At 40.8% G+C, this 16459-nt stretch overlaps 1 protein-coding gene and 1 long non-coding RNA gene across 2 annotated transcripts in view; one reads left to right on the top strand and one right to left on the bottom strand.

The window, feature by feature from the left end:
- Positions 1-6065: 6065 nt before the first annotated feature.
- Positions 6066-9169, bottom strand: pou3f3a (POU class 3 homeobox 3a). Its single transcript, XM_070449003.1, has one exon. It carries the CDS (start codon positions 8326-8328, stop codon positions 7042-7044), a length of 1287 nt encoding a protein of 428 aa, XP_070305104.1. The 5' UTR covers positions 8329-9169; the 3' UTR covers positions 6066-7041.
- A 1078-nt stretch (positions 9170-10247) lies between these two features.
- LOC111979793 (uncharacterized) overlaps positions 10248-16459 on the top strand; it is an 8670-nt gene continuing 2458 nt past the window's right edge. Inside the window, exon 1 of the long non-coding RNA XR_002879370.2 lies at positions 10248-10323. This is a non-coding gene — a long non-coding RNA (uncharacterized lncRNA). The remainder of the gene's footprint in view (positions 10324-16459) is intronic.

Genomic DNA, 16459 nt, shown 5'->3' with positions numbered 1-16459 from the left:
TTAACAAACTATAGTTTTGGCAAGTCGGTCAGGACATTACTTTGTGCATGACACAAGTAATTTTTCCAACAATTTGTTACAAACAGATTATTTCACTTATTCACTTATAATTCACTGTATCACAATTCCAGTGTGTCAGAAGTTTACATACACTAAGATGACTGTGCCTTTAAACAGCGTGGAAAAATCCAGAAAATGATGTCATGGCTTTAGAAGCTTCTGATAGGCTAATTGACATCAGTGTTTGGAGAAAAAAGGGGGATGCTTGCAAGCCGAAGAACACCATCCTAACCGTGAAGCATGAGGGTGGCAGCATCATGTTGTGGGGGTGCTTTGCTGCAGGAGGGACTGGTGCACTTCACCAAATAGATGGCATCATGAGATAGAAAAATTATGTGTATATATTGAAGCAACATCTCAAGACCTCAGTCAGGAAGTTAAAGCTTGGTCGCAAATGGGTCTTCCAAATGGACAATGACCCCAAGCATACTTACAAAGTTGTGGCAAAATGGCTGAAAGGACAACAAATTCAAGATATTGGAGTGGCCATCACAAAGCCCTGACCTCAATCCTATAGAAAATGTGTGGGCAGAACTGAAAAAGCGTGTGCGAGCAAGGAGGCCTACAAACATGACTCAGTTACAAATGTCAGGAGGAATGGTTCAAAATTTAACCAACTTATTGTGGGAAGTTTGTGGAAGTCTACTATTATTCTGACATTTCACATTCTTACAATAAAGCGGTGATCCTAACTGACCTAAGACAGGAAATCTTTACTAGGATTTAAATGTCAGGAATGATTAAAAAAAACTGAGTTTAAATGTATTTGGCTAAGGTTTATGTAAACTTCCGACTTCAACTGTATTTATACATTTAAACTCAGTTTTTCACAATTCCTGACATTTAATCCTAGTAAAAATTCCCAGTCTTAGGTCAGTTAGGATCACCACTTTATTTTAAGAATGTGAAATGTCAGAATAATAGTAGAGGTAATGATTTATTTCAGCTTTTATTTCTTTCATCACATTCCCAGTGGGTCAGAAGTTTGCATACACTCAATTAGTATTTGGTAGCATTACCTTTAAATTGTTTAACTTGGGTCAAACGTTTCGGGTAGCCTTCCACAAGCTACCCACAATAAATTGGGTGAATTTTGGCCCATTCCTCCTGACAGAGCTGGTGTAACTGAGTCAGGTTTGCAGGCCTCTTTGCTCGCACACGCCTTTTCAGTTCTACCCACAAATCTTCTATAGGATTAAGGTCAGGGCTGTGTGATGGCCACTCCAATACTTTGACTTTGTTGTCCTTAAGCCATTTTGCCACAACTTTGGAAGTATGCTTCGGGCCATTGTCCATTTGGAAGATCCAATTGCGAACAAGCTTTAACTTCCTGACTGATGTCTTGACTGATGTCTCCAGCATCTTCACAAGGTCCTTTTCTGTTGTTCTGGGATTGATTTGCACTTTTCTCACCAAAGTACGTTAATCTCTAGGAGACAGAACGCGTCTCCTTCCTAAGCGGTATGACGGCTGCGTGGTCCCATGGTGTTTATACTTGCGTACCATTGTTTGTACAGATGAACATGGTACCTTCAGGTGTTTGGAAATTGCTCCCAAGGATGAACCAGACTTGTGCAGGTCAACAATTTTTTTTTCTGAGGTCTTGGCTGATTTCTTTTGATTTTCCCATGATGTCAAGCAAAGAGGCACTGAGTTTGAAGGTAGGCCTTGAAATACATCCACAGGTAYACCTCCAATTGACTCAAATGACATCAATTAGCCTATCAGAAGCTTCTAAAGCCATGACATAATTTTATGGAATTGTCCAAGCTGTTTAAAGGCACCTAGTGTATGTAAACTTCTGACCCACTGGAATTGTGATACAGTGATTTGTAATTGAAATAATCTATCTGTAAACAATTGTTGGAAAAATGTATTGTGTCATGCACAAAGTAGATGTCCTAACCAACTTGCCAAACCTATAGTTTGTTAACAAGAAATTTGTGGAGTGAAAAGCAAGTTTTAATGACTCCAACTTAAGTGTATGTAAACTTCCGACTTTAACTGTATATAGAGAGTACCAGTCAAAAGTTTGGACACACCTACTCATTCAAGGTTTTTCTTTATTTGTACTATTCCTACATTGTAGAATAATAGTGAAGACATCAAAACTATGAAATAACACATATGGAGTCATGTAGTAACCAAAAACATGTTAAACAAATCAAAATATATTTTAGATTCTTCAAAGTAGCCACCCTTTGCCTTGATGACAGCTTTGCACACTCTTGGCATTCTCTCAACTAGCTTCATTCGGAATGCTTTTCCAACAGTCTTGAAGGAGTTCCCACATATGCTGAGCACTTGTTGGCTGCTTTTCCTTCACTCTGCGGTCCAACTCATCCCAAACCATCTCAATTGGGTTGAGGTCAGGTGATTGTGGAGGCCAGGTCATCAGAAATTATTCTTATTTTTTTCTTTAACTAGGCAAGTCAGTTAAGAACAAATTCTTATTTTCAATAACAGCCTAGGAACAATGGGTTAACTGCCTTGTTCAGGGGCAGAGCAACAGTTTTTAAAATTGTCAGCTCAGGGATTTGATCTTGCAACCTTTTGGTTACAAGTCCAACACTCTAACCACTAGGCTAACCACTACCCCTTACCTAGCCTGGAGGTGTGTTGGGTCATTGTCCTGTTGAAAACAAATGATAGTCCCACTAAGCGCAAACCAGATGGGATGGCATATCGTGGCAGAACGATGTGTTAGCCATGCTGGCTAAGTGTGCCTTGAATTCTAAATAAATCACTGACAGTGTCACCAGGAAAGCACCCCATACCATCACACCTCCTCCATGCTTCACGGAGGGAACCACACATGCGGAGATCATCCGTTCACTAACTCTGCGTCTCACAAAGACATGGCGGTTGGAACCAAAAATCTCAAATTTGGACTCATCCGACCAAAGGACAGATTTCCACCAGTCTAATGTCCATTGCTTGTGTTTCTTGGCCCGAGCAAGTTTCTTCTTGTTATTGTTGTCCTTTAGTATTGGTTTATTTGCACTAATTCAACGCAGTCTCCTCTGAACAGCTGATGTTGAGATGTGTCTGTTCCTTGAACTGTGAAGCATTTATTTGGGCTGCAATCTGAGGTGCAGTTAACTCTAATGAACATATCCTCTGCAGCAGAGGTAACTCTGGGTCTTCCTTTCCTGTGGCGGYCCTCRTGAGAGCCAGTTTCATCATWGSGCTTGATGGTTTTTGCGACTGCACTTGAAGAAACTTTCAAAGTTCTTGAAATGTTGCGGACTGACTGACCTTCATGTCTTAAAGTAATGATGGACTGTCATTTCTCTTTGCTTATTTGAGCTGTTCTTGCCATAATATGGACTTGGTCTTTTACCAAATAGGACTATCTTCTGTATACCATCGTTGCCTTGTCACAACACAACTGATTGTCTTAAAAACAAATAAATTTTAACAAGGCACACCTATTAATTGAAATGCATTCCAGGTGACTACCTCATGAAGCTGGTTGAGAAGAGAACATAGATTGAATGTTCTCTTCTTAGATGGTGCTGACCGATATGTCAACTCTGCTTCTGGCTCCTAAGCAACTTTGCAGTATTTAGTTTTTTTTGTGTGCTATTTATTACATTATTCACCTAGGATTTTTTTGTGTTATTACATACAGCCGTAAATAACTTTTGGATATCAGAGCTACGGTAACTCACCAGCATTACAACCAGGAATACGACCAAAGAACGTACTTTGGTGCAAAAAGTGCAAATGAATCCCAGAACAACAGCAAAGGACCCTGTGAAGATGCTGGAGGAAAGAGGTACAAAAGTATCTATATCCACAGTAAAACRAGTCTTATATAGACATAACCTGAAAGGCCACTCAGCAAGGAAGTACCTGCTCCAAAACCTCCATAAAAAAGTCTGGACTACGGTTTGGGGACAAAGATCGTACTTTTTTGGAGAAATGTCCTCTGTTCTGATGAAACAAAAATAGAACTGTTTGGCCATAATGACCATTGTTATGTTTGGAGGAAAAAGGGAGAGGCTTGCAAGCTGAAGAAAACCATCCCAACCGTGAAGCACGTGGGTGGCAGCATCATGTTGTGGTGGTGCTTTGCTGCAGGGGGGACTGGTGCACTTCACAAAATAGATGGCATAATGAGGTACGAAAAATATGTGGATATATTGAAGCAACATCTCAAGACATCAGTCAGGAAGTTAAAGCTTGGTCGCAAATGGGTCTTCCAAATGGACAATGACCCGAAGCATACTTCCAAAGTTGTGGCAAAATGGCTTAAGGGCAACAAAGTCAAGGTATTGGAGTGGCCATCACAAAGCCCTGACCTCAATCCTATAGAAGATTTGTGGGCAGAACTGAAAAAGCGTTTGCGAGCAAGGAGGCCTACAAACCTTACTCAGTTACACCAGCTCTGTCAGGAGGAATGGTCCAAAATTCACACAACTTATTGTGGGAAGCTTGTGGAAGGCTACCTGAAACGTTTGACCCAAGTTAAACAATTTAAAGGCAATGCTACCAAATACTAATTGAGTGTATGTAAACTTCTGAAGCACACTTTTTTTTAAAGACTTTTTTGGTTACTACATTATTCCATATGTGTTATTTCATAATTTTGATTTCTTCACTCTTATTCTACAATGTCGAAAATAGTAAAAATAAAGAAAAACTCTGGAATGAGTAGGTGTGTCCAAACTTTTGACTAGTACTGTATATCTATAATCTATAAGTTATGTTTATGCAAATTGCTATTCTATTCATTTTTTTTGTTCTGTTCTGGAATATTTTGTTCTAGAATATTTTGTTCTATTCTGGAATATTCTTTTTGTGTAGCCTAAAATAAGCACTTTTCCATGTCTCATGACAGCGTGTAAACCTACTAAAATAAGTAGGCCTATTATAAACGTCTAACATGTTAGTTTAATTCAATGAGGAAGATAGTGAAGTGCATGCTTTTTACCCAGGTTACAATTGGGCGGCTCAGCAACTTTGGGGCGGCAGGTAGACTAGTGGTTAGAGTGTTGAACTTGTAACCGAAAGGTTGCAAGATTGAATCACCGAACTGACAAGGTAAAAAGCTGTCGTTCTGCCCCTGAAAAAAGCAGTTAGCCCACTGTTCCTAGGCCGTCATTGAAAATAAGAATGTGTTTTTAACTGACTTGTCTAATTAAATAAAGGTTAAAAAAAATATCCACTGTGGTATGCCAGATCATCCGCGAAATGTGAATCTTTCACAGGTGGATGGCGCGTTTTGTCCCACGCCAAGAAACAAGTTTAACTTCTCAAAACTAGTCCAAATTGTATATTTACAGAGATCCCAAACAGTGCACGGGCACCATAGCTAGCATGATTGTTAATTCAATAGGCCTGTAACAGCCTATAGGCATAGCAATGTGACCAAAAGGAATTAGGCCTGGTTTGTCCTATACCTCAAGATTTTTCAGGCCGCTATTCGGATGTTTCTTTACACAACCGACAGGACAAATAAAGACAACAGACAATTTGGCTTATTGTTTTTTTTCGTTTTGGTCAGCAAAAACTATAGGCGAATGAATAGGCCTAGTCATTAAACACAAAACAGATCAACAACGTCGAATAGCCTAATAAAAAACGAACGCATCATTAGTTCTAGTTCTAAGAAAAAATGTACACAAAAAATCAAATGTAGACTGCATTTACAGTACATTGCATTAAAAGCGCATATCCTGAAAAACAGGAATACACTAACATAATTTCACTAGGCTATTAGACCAAAACACACTCCAAAGTTTATATTTTTTCATAAATGTCCTTTTGCGCTCCCCTGCATGTATMTCCTATAGTGGATTAATTCAATCAAGTTTAACTTTTTTAGGTTGGTGTGTTGGGTGGCAAGTTTTCTCTCACATCTGAAGGTCAGGATTGAGCAGCATCGCCCGCTCTACAAGACAGGGTCTCGATTAGGCCTTTGTCGAATGTTTTGCACATCAGATCTACAACGTTGGCCTATAGTACTTTTGGTGTGCTGACATTGAAAACACAAATGGTATCCGTTATGACAAATTTATTGTTCTCAATAATCCTTCATGAAATAACCACTTCAAATATATTAGGCTACTGTCAAAATCATCACATAGAAGTATACAAGGCTATAACAAACAACAATGACGTCAGCTTTTGGGAATTCGTGCTCCTTTGAACATAACATGTAGGCATAGGCCTATCATCACTGTAATAACAGTCTAATCATAACAAACTTGAATAAAACTGTTAAGTCATCAATACCACATAATGCAAAGTTGAGGGTAAATAAAGTATTGCTCATTATAGTACATTAATTATATGGTAGCATTAGAACAGAAAGTCAGCATGGTGAAAAAGATTCAGATTCTTAAAAATATTCTATCATAACTTGTTTGTAAAAACAAAACAAAAGCATATAAGAGTAATGCTTGGGAATGTCATGTGACCCCCTTCAACTGCAGAAGGGAACATTTCCAATAACATTAAGTGCTGCAAAAAAAGTGTCGTTGATTTTGTTTGTTCTAAAATAGGCCCACACAATATGAAATATTACAAAATAAGAAGGGCGATCATTGGGAGATGTTAAAGCGTATCATTGTTTTTCACATGGGGCCAAAGATGGGGCAGAGAACTGAAACAATAATTTTGGTGAAAGCAGGGCAAGTTCAAAATAAAATAAAAGGGAAAGATATAGTTTGTGAAACACACACACACACACTTTATTGGAATATATAGCAGGCTAAAAACTGATTAAGATTGTCCATTCGACAATGTGTTGCCTAATATCGCATGTTTTAATTTCTAACTTTCCTAAGAGAAAATACCAGACACACCGTTCGTCAGGATGGAGTAATGTGGATGGGTAAGATTTTTGTTTTGTTTCATTGTTTCATGTAGGCCTAAAAGTAACTGTTCCCGCTTGGCACACATGTAAAATATAATTTATCTTGCTAGTATTCATCCCAAAGAAATATTATTGTTCGGTGTTTTGTTAATTTCTCACGTATCGCTGAACATTCGCTTGCAGTCCATGGAAGGTGACGGTGTGCCTGCGCTCATGTTGTCGACCTGGGAGTACTCGTCCTCCGGGCTGTGTGGCAGCCCCGGCGGCGTCATCCTCTTCTCCTTCTGCCTGCGGTTGCAGAACCAGACCCGGACCACCTCCTTCTCCAGCTGTAAACTGTCCGCCAGAGAGGTGATCTCCTGGGCTGCTGGTTTGGGGCTTTTGAGAAAGTGGCTCTCCAAAGCTCCTTTGACGCTCACCTCGATGGACGTGCGCTTTTTCCTCTTCCTGCCCTGCGCCGCGATCTTATCGATGCTGGTGGGGCTACCGGTGGTCGAGTCGGCTTCCTCCAGCCATTTGTTGAGCAGCGGCTTCAGCTTGCACATGTTCTTGAAGCTCAGCTGCAGGGCCTCGAACCTGCATATCGTGGTCTGTGAGAAGACGTTTCCGTACAGGGTGCCCAGCGCCAATCCCACGTCCGCTTGTGTAAAGCCCAGTTTGATCCGGCGCTGTTTGAACTGTTTGGCGAAGTGCTCCAGGTCGTCCGAGGTTGGCGTATCCTCGTCGGACTGAGCGTCATGGCTCACCCCGACGTGGTGCTGCGGATGATGTGGATGCTGGTGGTGGTGGTGGTGATGATGGTGGCTGCCGTGGTCGAGATCAGGGGATTCCCCCCTCACCATCCCCGGGTGCATTAGGCTTCTACTACCCGGTGAGCTGAGCATCCCGTTAACCGTGAATCCCCCGGTCTGGGAGTACATCAGCGACTGTTGCTGCTGCTGTCCTTCGGAGATGCTGGAGATGTGAGCGGATGAGGTGCCTCCCCAGGCTCCTGGGTGTGCCTGGTGGGAGCCCAGATGCGAAGACCTATGGTGTAGAGCGGAGCCCGAGTGCAGGTCCTCTCTGCCGGAGTTTCTCTTCACGTCCTGCAGCTGCGGGCTGCCTGTCATTCCCACCGGGCCGGGGGACCAGGGAGAACCGGMTTCGGCAGCTGCCACTGCGGCTGCTGCAGCGGCGGCGTGAGGCAGGGATGTCACCCACTGGTGAGCATGGCTTAACATGTGTCCCCCGTTGCTCGTCGCAATAGCGCCCTGCATGAAGTCACTCTGCACCATCTTCACCGAGGAGTCCCCTCTGTATCCGCCCGACACCGAGGTGATAGCAGTGCTCCCCGGCTGCATGTCACCGACCCCCCGGTCTGAGTGCACGATGGAGCCGGTGGACAGGATCCTATTGCTGGCCAGGTATGGACTGGAGGTGGCTGTTGCCATTCCCCAAACCATAAAGCCTGTGATTGATCTCCCTCTTCCCTCGTTGGATCAATTTACCTTCTCAAACAGAGTGCTCTAATCCAAGATTTTTTTTTTAAATGTTGAGAAAGCGTGTTGAATGTTATACTATGCCATAAAATGGAGATACAAAAATTCAACTAATCCATCAAAAAGATTAACAAAAATGCAAATGAAAGTTGATGTTTTGTTTATCTATTAGTAGGCCTATGAAAATGTATTCACTTTCCATCAGTTTAAAGGCAGCGATTGGTGAATAGAAAATAATCTTTATGCATTCCGTAGGATTTTTTTTTTTTTTAATAAATGATTTAAAATATGAAAAGTTTTGGTTTTCTGCTGGACGTATAGATTCAGTAAACTCCCACAAAAGGACGCTCTCTTCTAGGATCCTTGTCGAAGGAGGCTTGTCGGAAAAAGACCATTCATAAACACTCTTCTCCGCTTCTGCTCTTCGAATCTGAAGTGTTGGAAGCTACAAAATTCCAAGTGATACAACGGTCTACATAAAAGATTGTATCTATTTTCTTCCTTCACTCTTTTTCTCCTTCCATCTGACACTTCTACCCGTTCCTCTCTGGAAGCGAGTGTTTACTCTGTGCCATGCGTGCGCACGCCTTTCCCATCTTCCCCCAATTACCAGCGGAAGTGGAGAGCAGGACTCCTGCTGATTGGACGATACACATAGAGGGATTGACACGTCTTGGTTCCCTTTTCTGAAAAAAATTACAGATTAATTGATTAGATGATAATATAGGGTAATATATAATATTGACATTGCAATTAGGCTATCATAGCGTACCCTACATTATTATTAATATTTAACGGTATATTTACCTAATGATATTAGTATTGTAGCATTCATAACRCAATAACAAAATTGTAATTAGCCTAATCAAGAAACAATCAAATTATATGACCCCAATATCATGGGGATTGAAGAGAAACTCTCCATTCTAACGGAGAGAGAGAAGCCCCATGCAAACAAGGCCAAATTGTGCAGTCCATTGGGGATTGGAGGGAAACACTGACTCTTGCCATTCTCGCCAGTCAGGGATGTCATGTCAGGCCCAAACAGCGCAACAGATCTATGTTGTTCCTCCTCTGTCTAATAGCGCAGAGCGGAGGGGGCTGTGTCAAGGGTATAAGGTCGGCTCTGGATACACACCCAGGGGTTCTGTACGCCACTTGCATCTTAATGCCCTCTCCTTTTTGTACTGAAGCAGGACCCACTGGGCGTGACGCACGGGCGAGTGCGGGTGAGGGTGCAATATTTACATTTACACAGGATCGAGGTTAGCAAGCATGTAGAGTCCTTTAGTTTTTTCCATCTCCGGGAGAAGTGTTATTTTAATAGGATGTTTCCAGAGTGTGTGCGAGTGACGGTAAGCTCAATTATAACCTTTCCAATATTTCTAGCCACAAGATTTTCCCAGTCTTAGAAACCGAAACTCTCAACACAGGGAGCTTTCTTTAAATTGAAAGAAGAGAAATTGCACCCAACCAGGTGCAGGCTAATACATTTGCAGTTTTCCTTCCCGGAACATTTCTATTGGATCTGATTCAAAAATGTTGGGGGAGGAGAAAGAAAAAGTTAACATTTGTGTGTAGCCTTCATAGGCTATAAGGATACACTTTTAGAAAAAAAGGTTCCTTATAGAACCAAAAGGGTTATTTTTCAGAACTCTAGAGGTTCTTCACTGAACCCAAATGGTTCCATATAGAACCCTGCATGGTGCCATACGAGGCCAACGGTAGAGGAATGTTTTGAGAATGTGAACACAGCAGCCCTCCATTTGTCAGATCAATTCCGCCCATTTTTTTTCTATCGCCCGGCCCGGCCGCCTTTCATCCACAGGTCCAACTTCTGCCACAGGTCCAAATCCTTTGCTGCTGGGCTACCTACTGCCAGTACAGTCTGAGTTGTTGCCTGACTGGTTCCAGAGAAGAAAAAAGAGCAACAATATGAGTTAATCTTCAGAAATATACGTGAGTTCATCTTCAAAAAATGAAGACAAAGCGCTATGCAGACATATAGCCTAATTATTATGATGTAGAAAAACAACTTGCATGCAGTTGTTGTCAGCCGCAGCCGAAAAAGAAATCCTCTGTCTCTGATAGTTCGGAGTTACTGCCAGTCTGAGTAAAACATAGATAGTGTGTTGAAAGTCATGTAATGATTAACTAGGCTATTGAATCACCAAGATGTATTATAAATGTATACAGTAGACTACTTCCTCTCAGTCAGCAACAGCCTTCTAATGACTTCATGAAACATAGTCCCCTTAATTGACTCCACAGTTTTACTGAAATAAAATGAACAATTAGCTAATTGCCAATGTCAGGTTGGGTCTGTAGCTCTATTTGGCATATCCCATAATAACAAATAATGTTTATTTGAAAGGGTTGGCTGGTTAAATTGGCAAATTAAAGTTGCCTATCTTTTTCTGTTTAGCTAGCTAGGCAAGTTAACAAACAAGCTCAAATTCTAATAACACAAGCCTAAATAAGTTCAGGAGCAGACATTGAATATCCCTTTGAGCATGGTGCAGTTAGTAATTATACTTTGAATGGTGTATCAATACACCCAGTCACAGGCACCCTTCATACGATACAGGCACCCTTCATAACTCAGTTGCCGCTCAGGGATTTCACCATGAGGCCAATGGTGATTTTAAAATGGTTACAGAGTTTAATGGCTGTGATAGGAGAAAACTGAGGATGGATCAACAACATCGTAGTTACTCCACAATACTAACATAAATGACAGAGTGAAAATAAGGAAGCCTGTACAGAATAAAAATAGTTATTCCAAAACATGCATACTGTTTGCAATAAGGCTCTAAAATAATAATGCAAAAAATGTGACAAAGATATTAACTTTTTGTCCTGAATACAAAGCGTTATGTTTGGGGCAAATCCAACACAACACATCACTGAGTATCACTCTTCATATTTTCTAGTATGGTGGTGGCTGCATCATGTTATGGGTATGCTTGTCATCAGCAAGGACTGGGAGTTTTTTAGGATAAAATGAAACGCAATGGAGCTTAGCACAAGAAAAATCCTAGAGGAAAACTTGGTTCAGTCTACTCTCCAACAGACTCTGGGAGACAAATTCACCACTCAACAGGAATATTACCCAAAACACAAGGCCAAATATACACTGTTGCTTACCAAGATGACATTGAATGTTCCTGAGTGGCCTAGTTACAGTTTTGACTTAAATCGGATTGAAAATGTATGGCAAGACTTGAAAATGGCTCTCTAGCAATGATCAACAACCAACTTGACAGAGCTTAAATATTTTTTTTGTAAGAATAATCTGCAAATATTGTACAATCCAGGTGTGCAAAGCTCTTAGAGACTTACCCAGAAAGACTCATAGCTGTAATCGTTGCCAAAGGTGATTATAACATGCAGCCTATTGACTCAGGATATATTAATGTTTTATTTAAAATAAAATTTTGGAATTTTTCTTCCACTTTGACATTACAGAGTATTTTGTGTAGATAGTAAAAAAACACACAATTCAATCCATTTTAATCCCACTTTGTAACACAACAAAATGTGGAAGTCACAGGGTGTGAATACTTTCTGAAGGCACTGAGAGAACCCTTTCTCCTCGAAAGAACCAAAGGGTTCTATATAGAACCCCAAATAACCMATTTTTCAAAGAGTATAACCTTGCATGCCAGAGCTTTGCATAAGTTCGATTTGTCCACTCAAGTTAGGCCTTAAACTTTTAAAAAAGTGCCATCTGTTCTATTGTATTGTATTGTATTCTATTAATTTACTGTTAAATTGTATTCCAGGACAAACTGTCAGAATTATGGTGCATGTAGGCTAAACGGAATCCAATGCACAATACAACCGAGCACTTTTCCCCCTTCTCCTATTCAAATCACCATGGTAACCGGGTAGGGGTGTTTAGTATGTCTTCCCATCAATGGGGCGAGCTGCCCTCCCTACGCGAGGGCATTCAGTTTTAACCCGCGAGAAACGCAGCAGTATCAGAATAGGAACCCACAGGCGACACGAGAATTCAATGCATGGAAGAAGACAAAAATATAAGTATTTAGTCATCAATGTTAGTTTTCAATCGAGAGCTATTCAATGGATATGGATTGCACAACATCCTCATAACCCAGGATGGGGTCCTTATAGACTAGACCTAGGCCTACATGTGGCGGCGGAATGTTCGGTATTCCGATGAATCAAATTACATGGCAGGTATGCTTTTTATGTATATAAAAAATAAAAAATAAAAAATGTATAATAATGATAATAATAAACATTATAAATGAACGAACAATTTCAACATGAAGGTGTAGGCTATTTCAACCCTATAAAAACGACATCAAACCGACAGACTAATGTAACAATAAAATAACAGTTAAGCAAATATCAATAATGATGAATACAATAACAATAACGATTTGTACTAATATTATTAATAATAAGAACAATTGTTTATGTATTAGGCTGCCACAAAAACGGTTATATTTACTGTTAGCTTATGTAATATTAGAATTTAATAGTTACAGCTATATATATATATATATATATATATATATATATAGAGAGAGAGAGAGCGAGAGAGAGAGAGAGATAGTGTTTATTGCGTGTTTATAGCTAGTATAGAACTACGACAAAGTTTTTTGTCGTTATATAGTGTCCTGCTGGATCAATACATTTTGTCATCTAATGTTTTTCCCTCCCCTCACGAAAAGTGTATTATTGCTACTATTAGGCCGTCATCACAAACAGGAAGGCATTCCATGGTAAAAGTCAATCATCCAAGCGAAATGCAACCATAAAGTCCGGATATCATTACATTGTTTATCTAATTACCGACGAGCAAACGGGCACATTTTACTACACTTAAGGAACGCGTAATTTACTGCGCTCACCTCATTCACACATCACTTTAGCTTATCGTGGTTTATGCATTCATAAACCGCCCTCAGAAGCACGGGGATCATTTATTTAATGCTACCATAACTTCCACCGGTACACTCTTAGAAAAAAATGCTATCTGGAACCTTAAACGGTTCTTCGGCTGTCCACTAAGGAGAACCCAAGTAGACCCATTTTTTTTTGGAACCCAAAAGGGTTATTCAAAGAGTTCTCCTACTATGGGGACAGCCGAATAACCATTTTGAAAACCTTTTTTCTAAGGTTGTAGATATGCTTTGTCCTAATGTATAGTAGCATCCTTACGAAAAACCACATTCATTTAAAATGTCATCACATGTTAAGTCTTCCAAACGCACATGTTTTCATGTGATCACATGTTATGTGAAGTTAATGTGATAACAGATGACGTGTACAAACGGCTATCTGGAACTCAGCTTAGAGTTCTGCTTCTGAGCCCTCATCCGCTATGTAGGCCTACTTAATGTTTGTAGATGTAGGCCTACTTAATGCTTGTAGATGTAGGCCTACTTAATGTTTGTAGATGTAGGCCTACTTAATGTTTGTAGATGTAGGCCTACTTAATGCTTTGTAGATGTAGKCCTACTTAATGCTTTGTAGATGTAGGCCTACTTAATGCTTGTAGATGTAGGCCTACTTAATGCTTGTAGATGTAGGCCTACTTAATGCTTGTAGATGTAGGCCTCTTACTGCTTGTAGGTGTAGGCCTACTTAATGCTTGTAGATGTAGGCTACTTAATGCTTGTAGATGTAGGCTACTTAATGCTTGTAGATGTAGGCTACTTAATGCTTGTAGATGTAGCCAACTTAGGCTTTGTAGATGTAGGTCTACTTAATGCTTGTAGATGTAGGTCTACTTAATGCTTGTAGATGTAGGCCTACTTAATGCTTGTAGATGTAGGCACTAATGCTTGTAGATGTAGGCAACTTAGGCTTGTAGATGTAGGTCTACTTAATGCTTGTAGATGTAGTCTACTTAATGCTTGTAGATGTAGGCCTACTTAATGCTTGTAGATGTAGGCCTACTTAATGCTTGTAGATGTAGGCCTACTTAATGCTTGTAGATGTAGGCTACTTAATGCTTGTAGATGTAGGCCTACTTAATGCTTGTAGATGTAGGCCTACTTATGCTTGTAGATGTAGGCTACTTAATGCTTGTAGATGTAGGCCTACTTAATGCTTGTAGATGTAGGCTACTTAATGCTTGTAGATGTAGGCCTACTTAATGCTTTGTAGATGTAGCCTTACTTAAATGCTTGTAGATGTAGGCTTCTCTAAATGCTTGTAGATGTAGGTCTACTTAATGCTTGTAGATGTAGGCCTACTTAATGCTTGTTTGTAGATGTTCTGACGCTACATGCTGTCTGGCAAGAACAGTCCAGGACTTTTATTCATCTTCATCACCACCACACATAATTAACACACACATGCAGAATCTTCGGTTACAATAGGAATGGACTTTTTTATTAGATGTATGCACAATTTTCCAGGCCAAAACTTTCCTCTTCCTCGGAATAAAACACTCTGACATGGGGTGGGAGGGGTCCGAGTCCAGATGTGCATATGGGCACGCTGATTGGCTGAAGCCAAAGGGCTTTGATGGACAGCTGAGATGGTGAAATATCACGCTATCGGGACTGTGGGGGAACTAAGGCGATTGTGATGGAAGGTTAGGTCACAGAGTTTCTTAACCCAGAGACGCCACATCGCGATTCTCTTGCGCTTGCGAAGCAGACCCTACAGACCAGACCGGGATTTGAGAAATCAATGAGAGAAGTGAAAACACTTCCTTCGCTGTTCATTTTCTCGAAAGCTAAAGGCAAAACCTAGATCCGAGACAATGTCTAAAGTGGATCTGACAGCATTTTAGCAACATGAAATCGAATGAAAATCTGTTGATAATGTGTTTTTAACTTGCTAAAGAAATAGCTATTCTATTAGCCACGTTTTGACTGACTTGTGATCTTTGCCTTCGCTAGTTTGATTGTATTGACATTCCCTTAGTTACAGTAGGCTGTTTTTGTCCAAAATATTGAGTCATTGAAACTGAAACATCACACCCAACCTCCTGAAAGTGACAAACTGACACGTTTTAATTTTCGTCAAAAACAACTTTATATCGACGGAGGGCCTTTGATTTGACGGCCTGCACATGCGCAGTTCGGCGCGAGACAACCGTTAGACCCGATGACGTGTTTCTGCTCATGAGTTTAGCCAGCCAACGTCGCAATGAGTTCAAGTGTGATCAGGGATTTCTATTGGAGAAGCAATTTCTGCCTATCTTCATACTGTACTGTCTTTGGTTAGGTAGAGAGGAGGTTTCAAACGACATGTAAAAGCAACAAGCGACAACATGAAAGCACAAATGTGAAAACGTGATCACGTGAAGGTTTCCAAAAAAATCAGGTGTTTTTTCTGTAAGAGATGCAACATGCATAATCATGGTACATCATAATGGCTATTGACAAAACAGAATAATAATAGTTTAATGACCTTTGTTAAATGATTTAAACCTGCTAATTACCACTAGTTAGATTGATATCTGTCTTGCCTTTCAGGATTACACAATGTAGCCATGATGCAAACACCACCCACACACTCTATAACAGCCTTTGGTACCCCTCTCCTCACACATATTCAGGGCCAGGAGTTTTCTCTCATCAGGAGACCTATAGCCTATAACCAGGGTCCAGAGTCCTCCCTGACCAGGAGACCTATAGCCTATAACCAGGGTCCAGAGTCCTCCCTGACCAGGAGACCTATAGCCTATAACCAGGGTCCAGAGTCCTCCCTGAGCAGGAGACCTATAGCCTATAACCAGGGTTCAGAGTCCTCCCTGACCAGGAGACCTATAGCCTATAACCAGGGTCCAGAGTCCTCCCTGACCAGGATACCTATAACCAGGGTCCAGAGTCCTCTCTGACCAGGAGACCTATAGCCTATAACCAGGGTGTGGTCAGGAGAACCAACTCTATGCATATTGCTGTGTGTGTGCTCAGGGAGCAGAGCAGTATTGTTTCTCATGTGTTGTGTTGACGCAGCAGGGAACAGGCCAGGGTCGACTGTTTGATATTCATGAAGGAAGCTGAAGAGTCCTTATGATGCACATATTTTAGCCCTCTCTCCCTCTGTTCTCTCTCTCTTTCTACTCTCATTCTCTTCTCTCTTTTGCTCTCTCACTCTCTTT

This window comes from Salvelinus sp. IW2-2015, linkage group LG2, assembly GCF_002910315.2.
Source record: "Salvelinus sp. IW2-2015 linkage group LG2, ASM291031v2, whole genome shotgun sequence".
In the NCBI taxonomy this organism is placed as follows: Eukaryota; Metazoa; Chordata; class Actinopteri; order Salmoniformes; family Salmonidae; genus Salvelinus; species Salvelinus sp. IW2-2015.
Note: the sequence above shows the minus strand (reverse complement) of the source record. Positions and strands in the feature narration are given on the sequence as shown.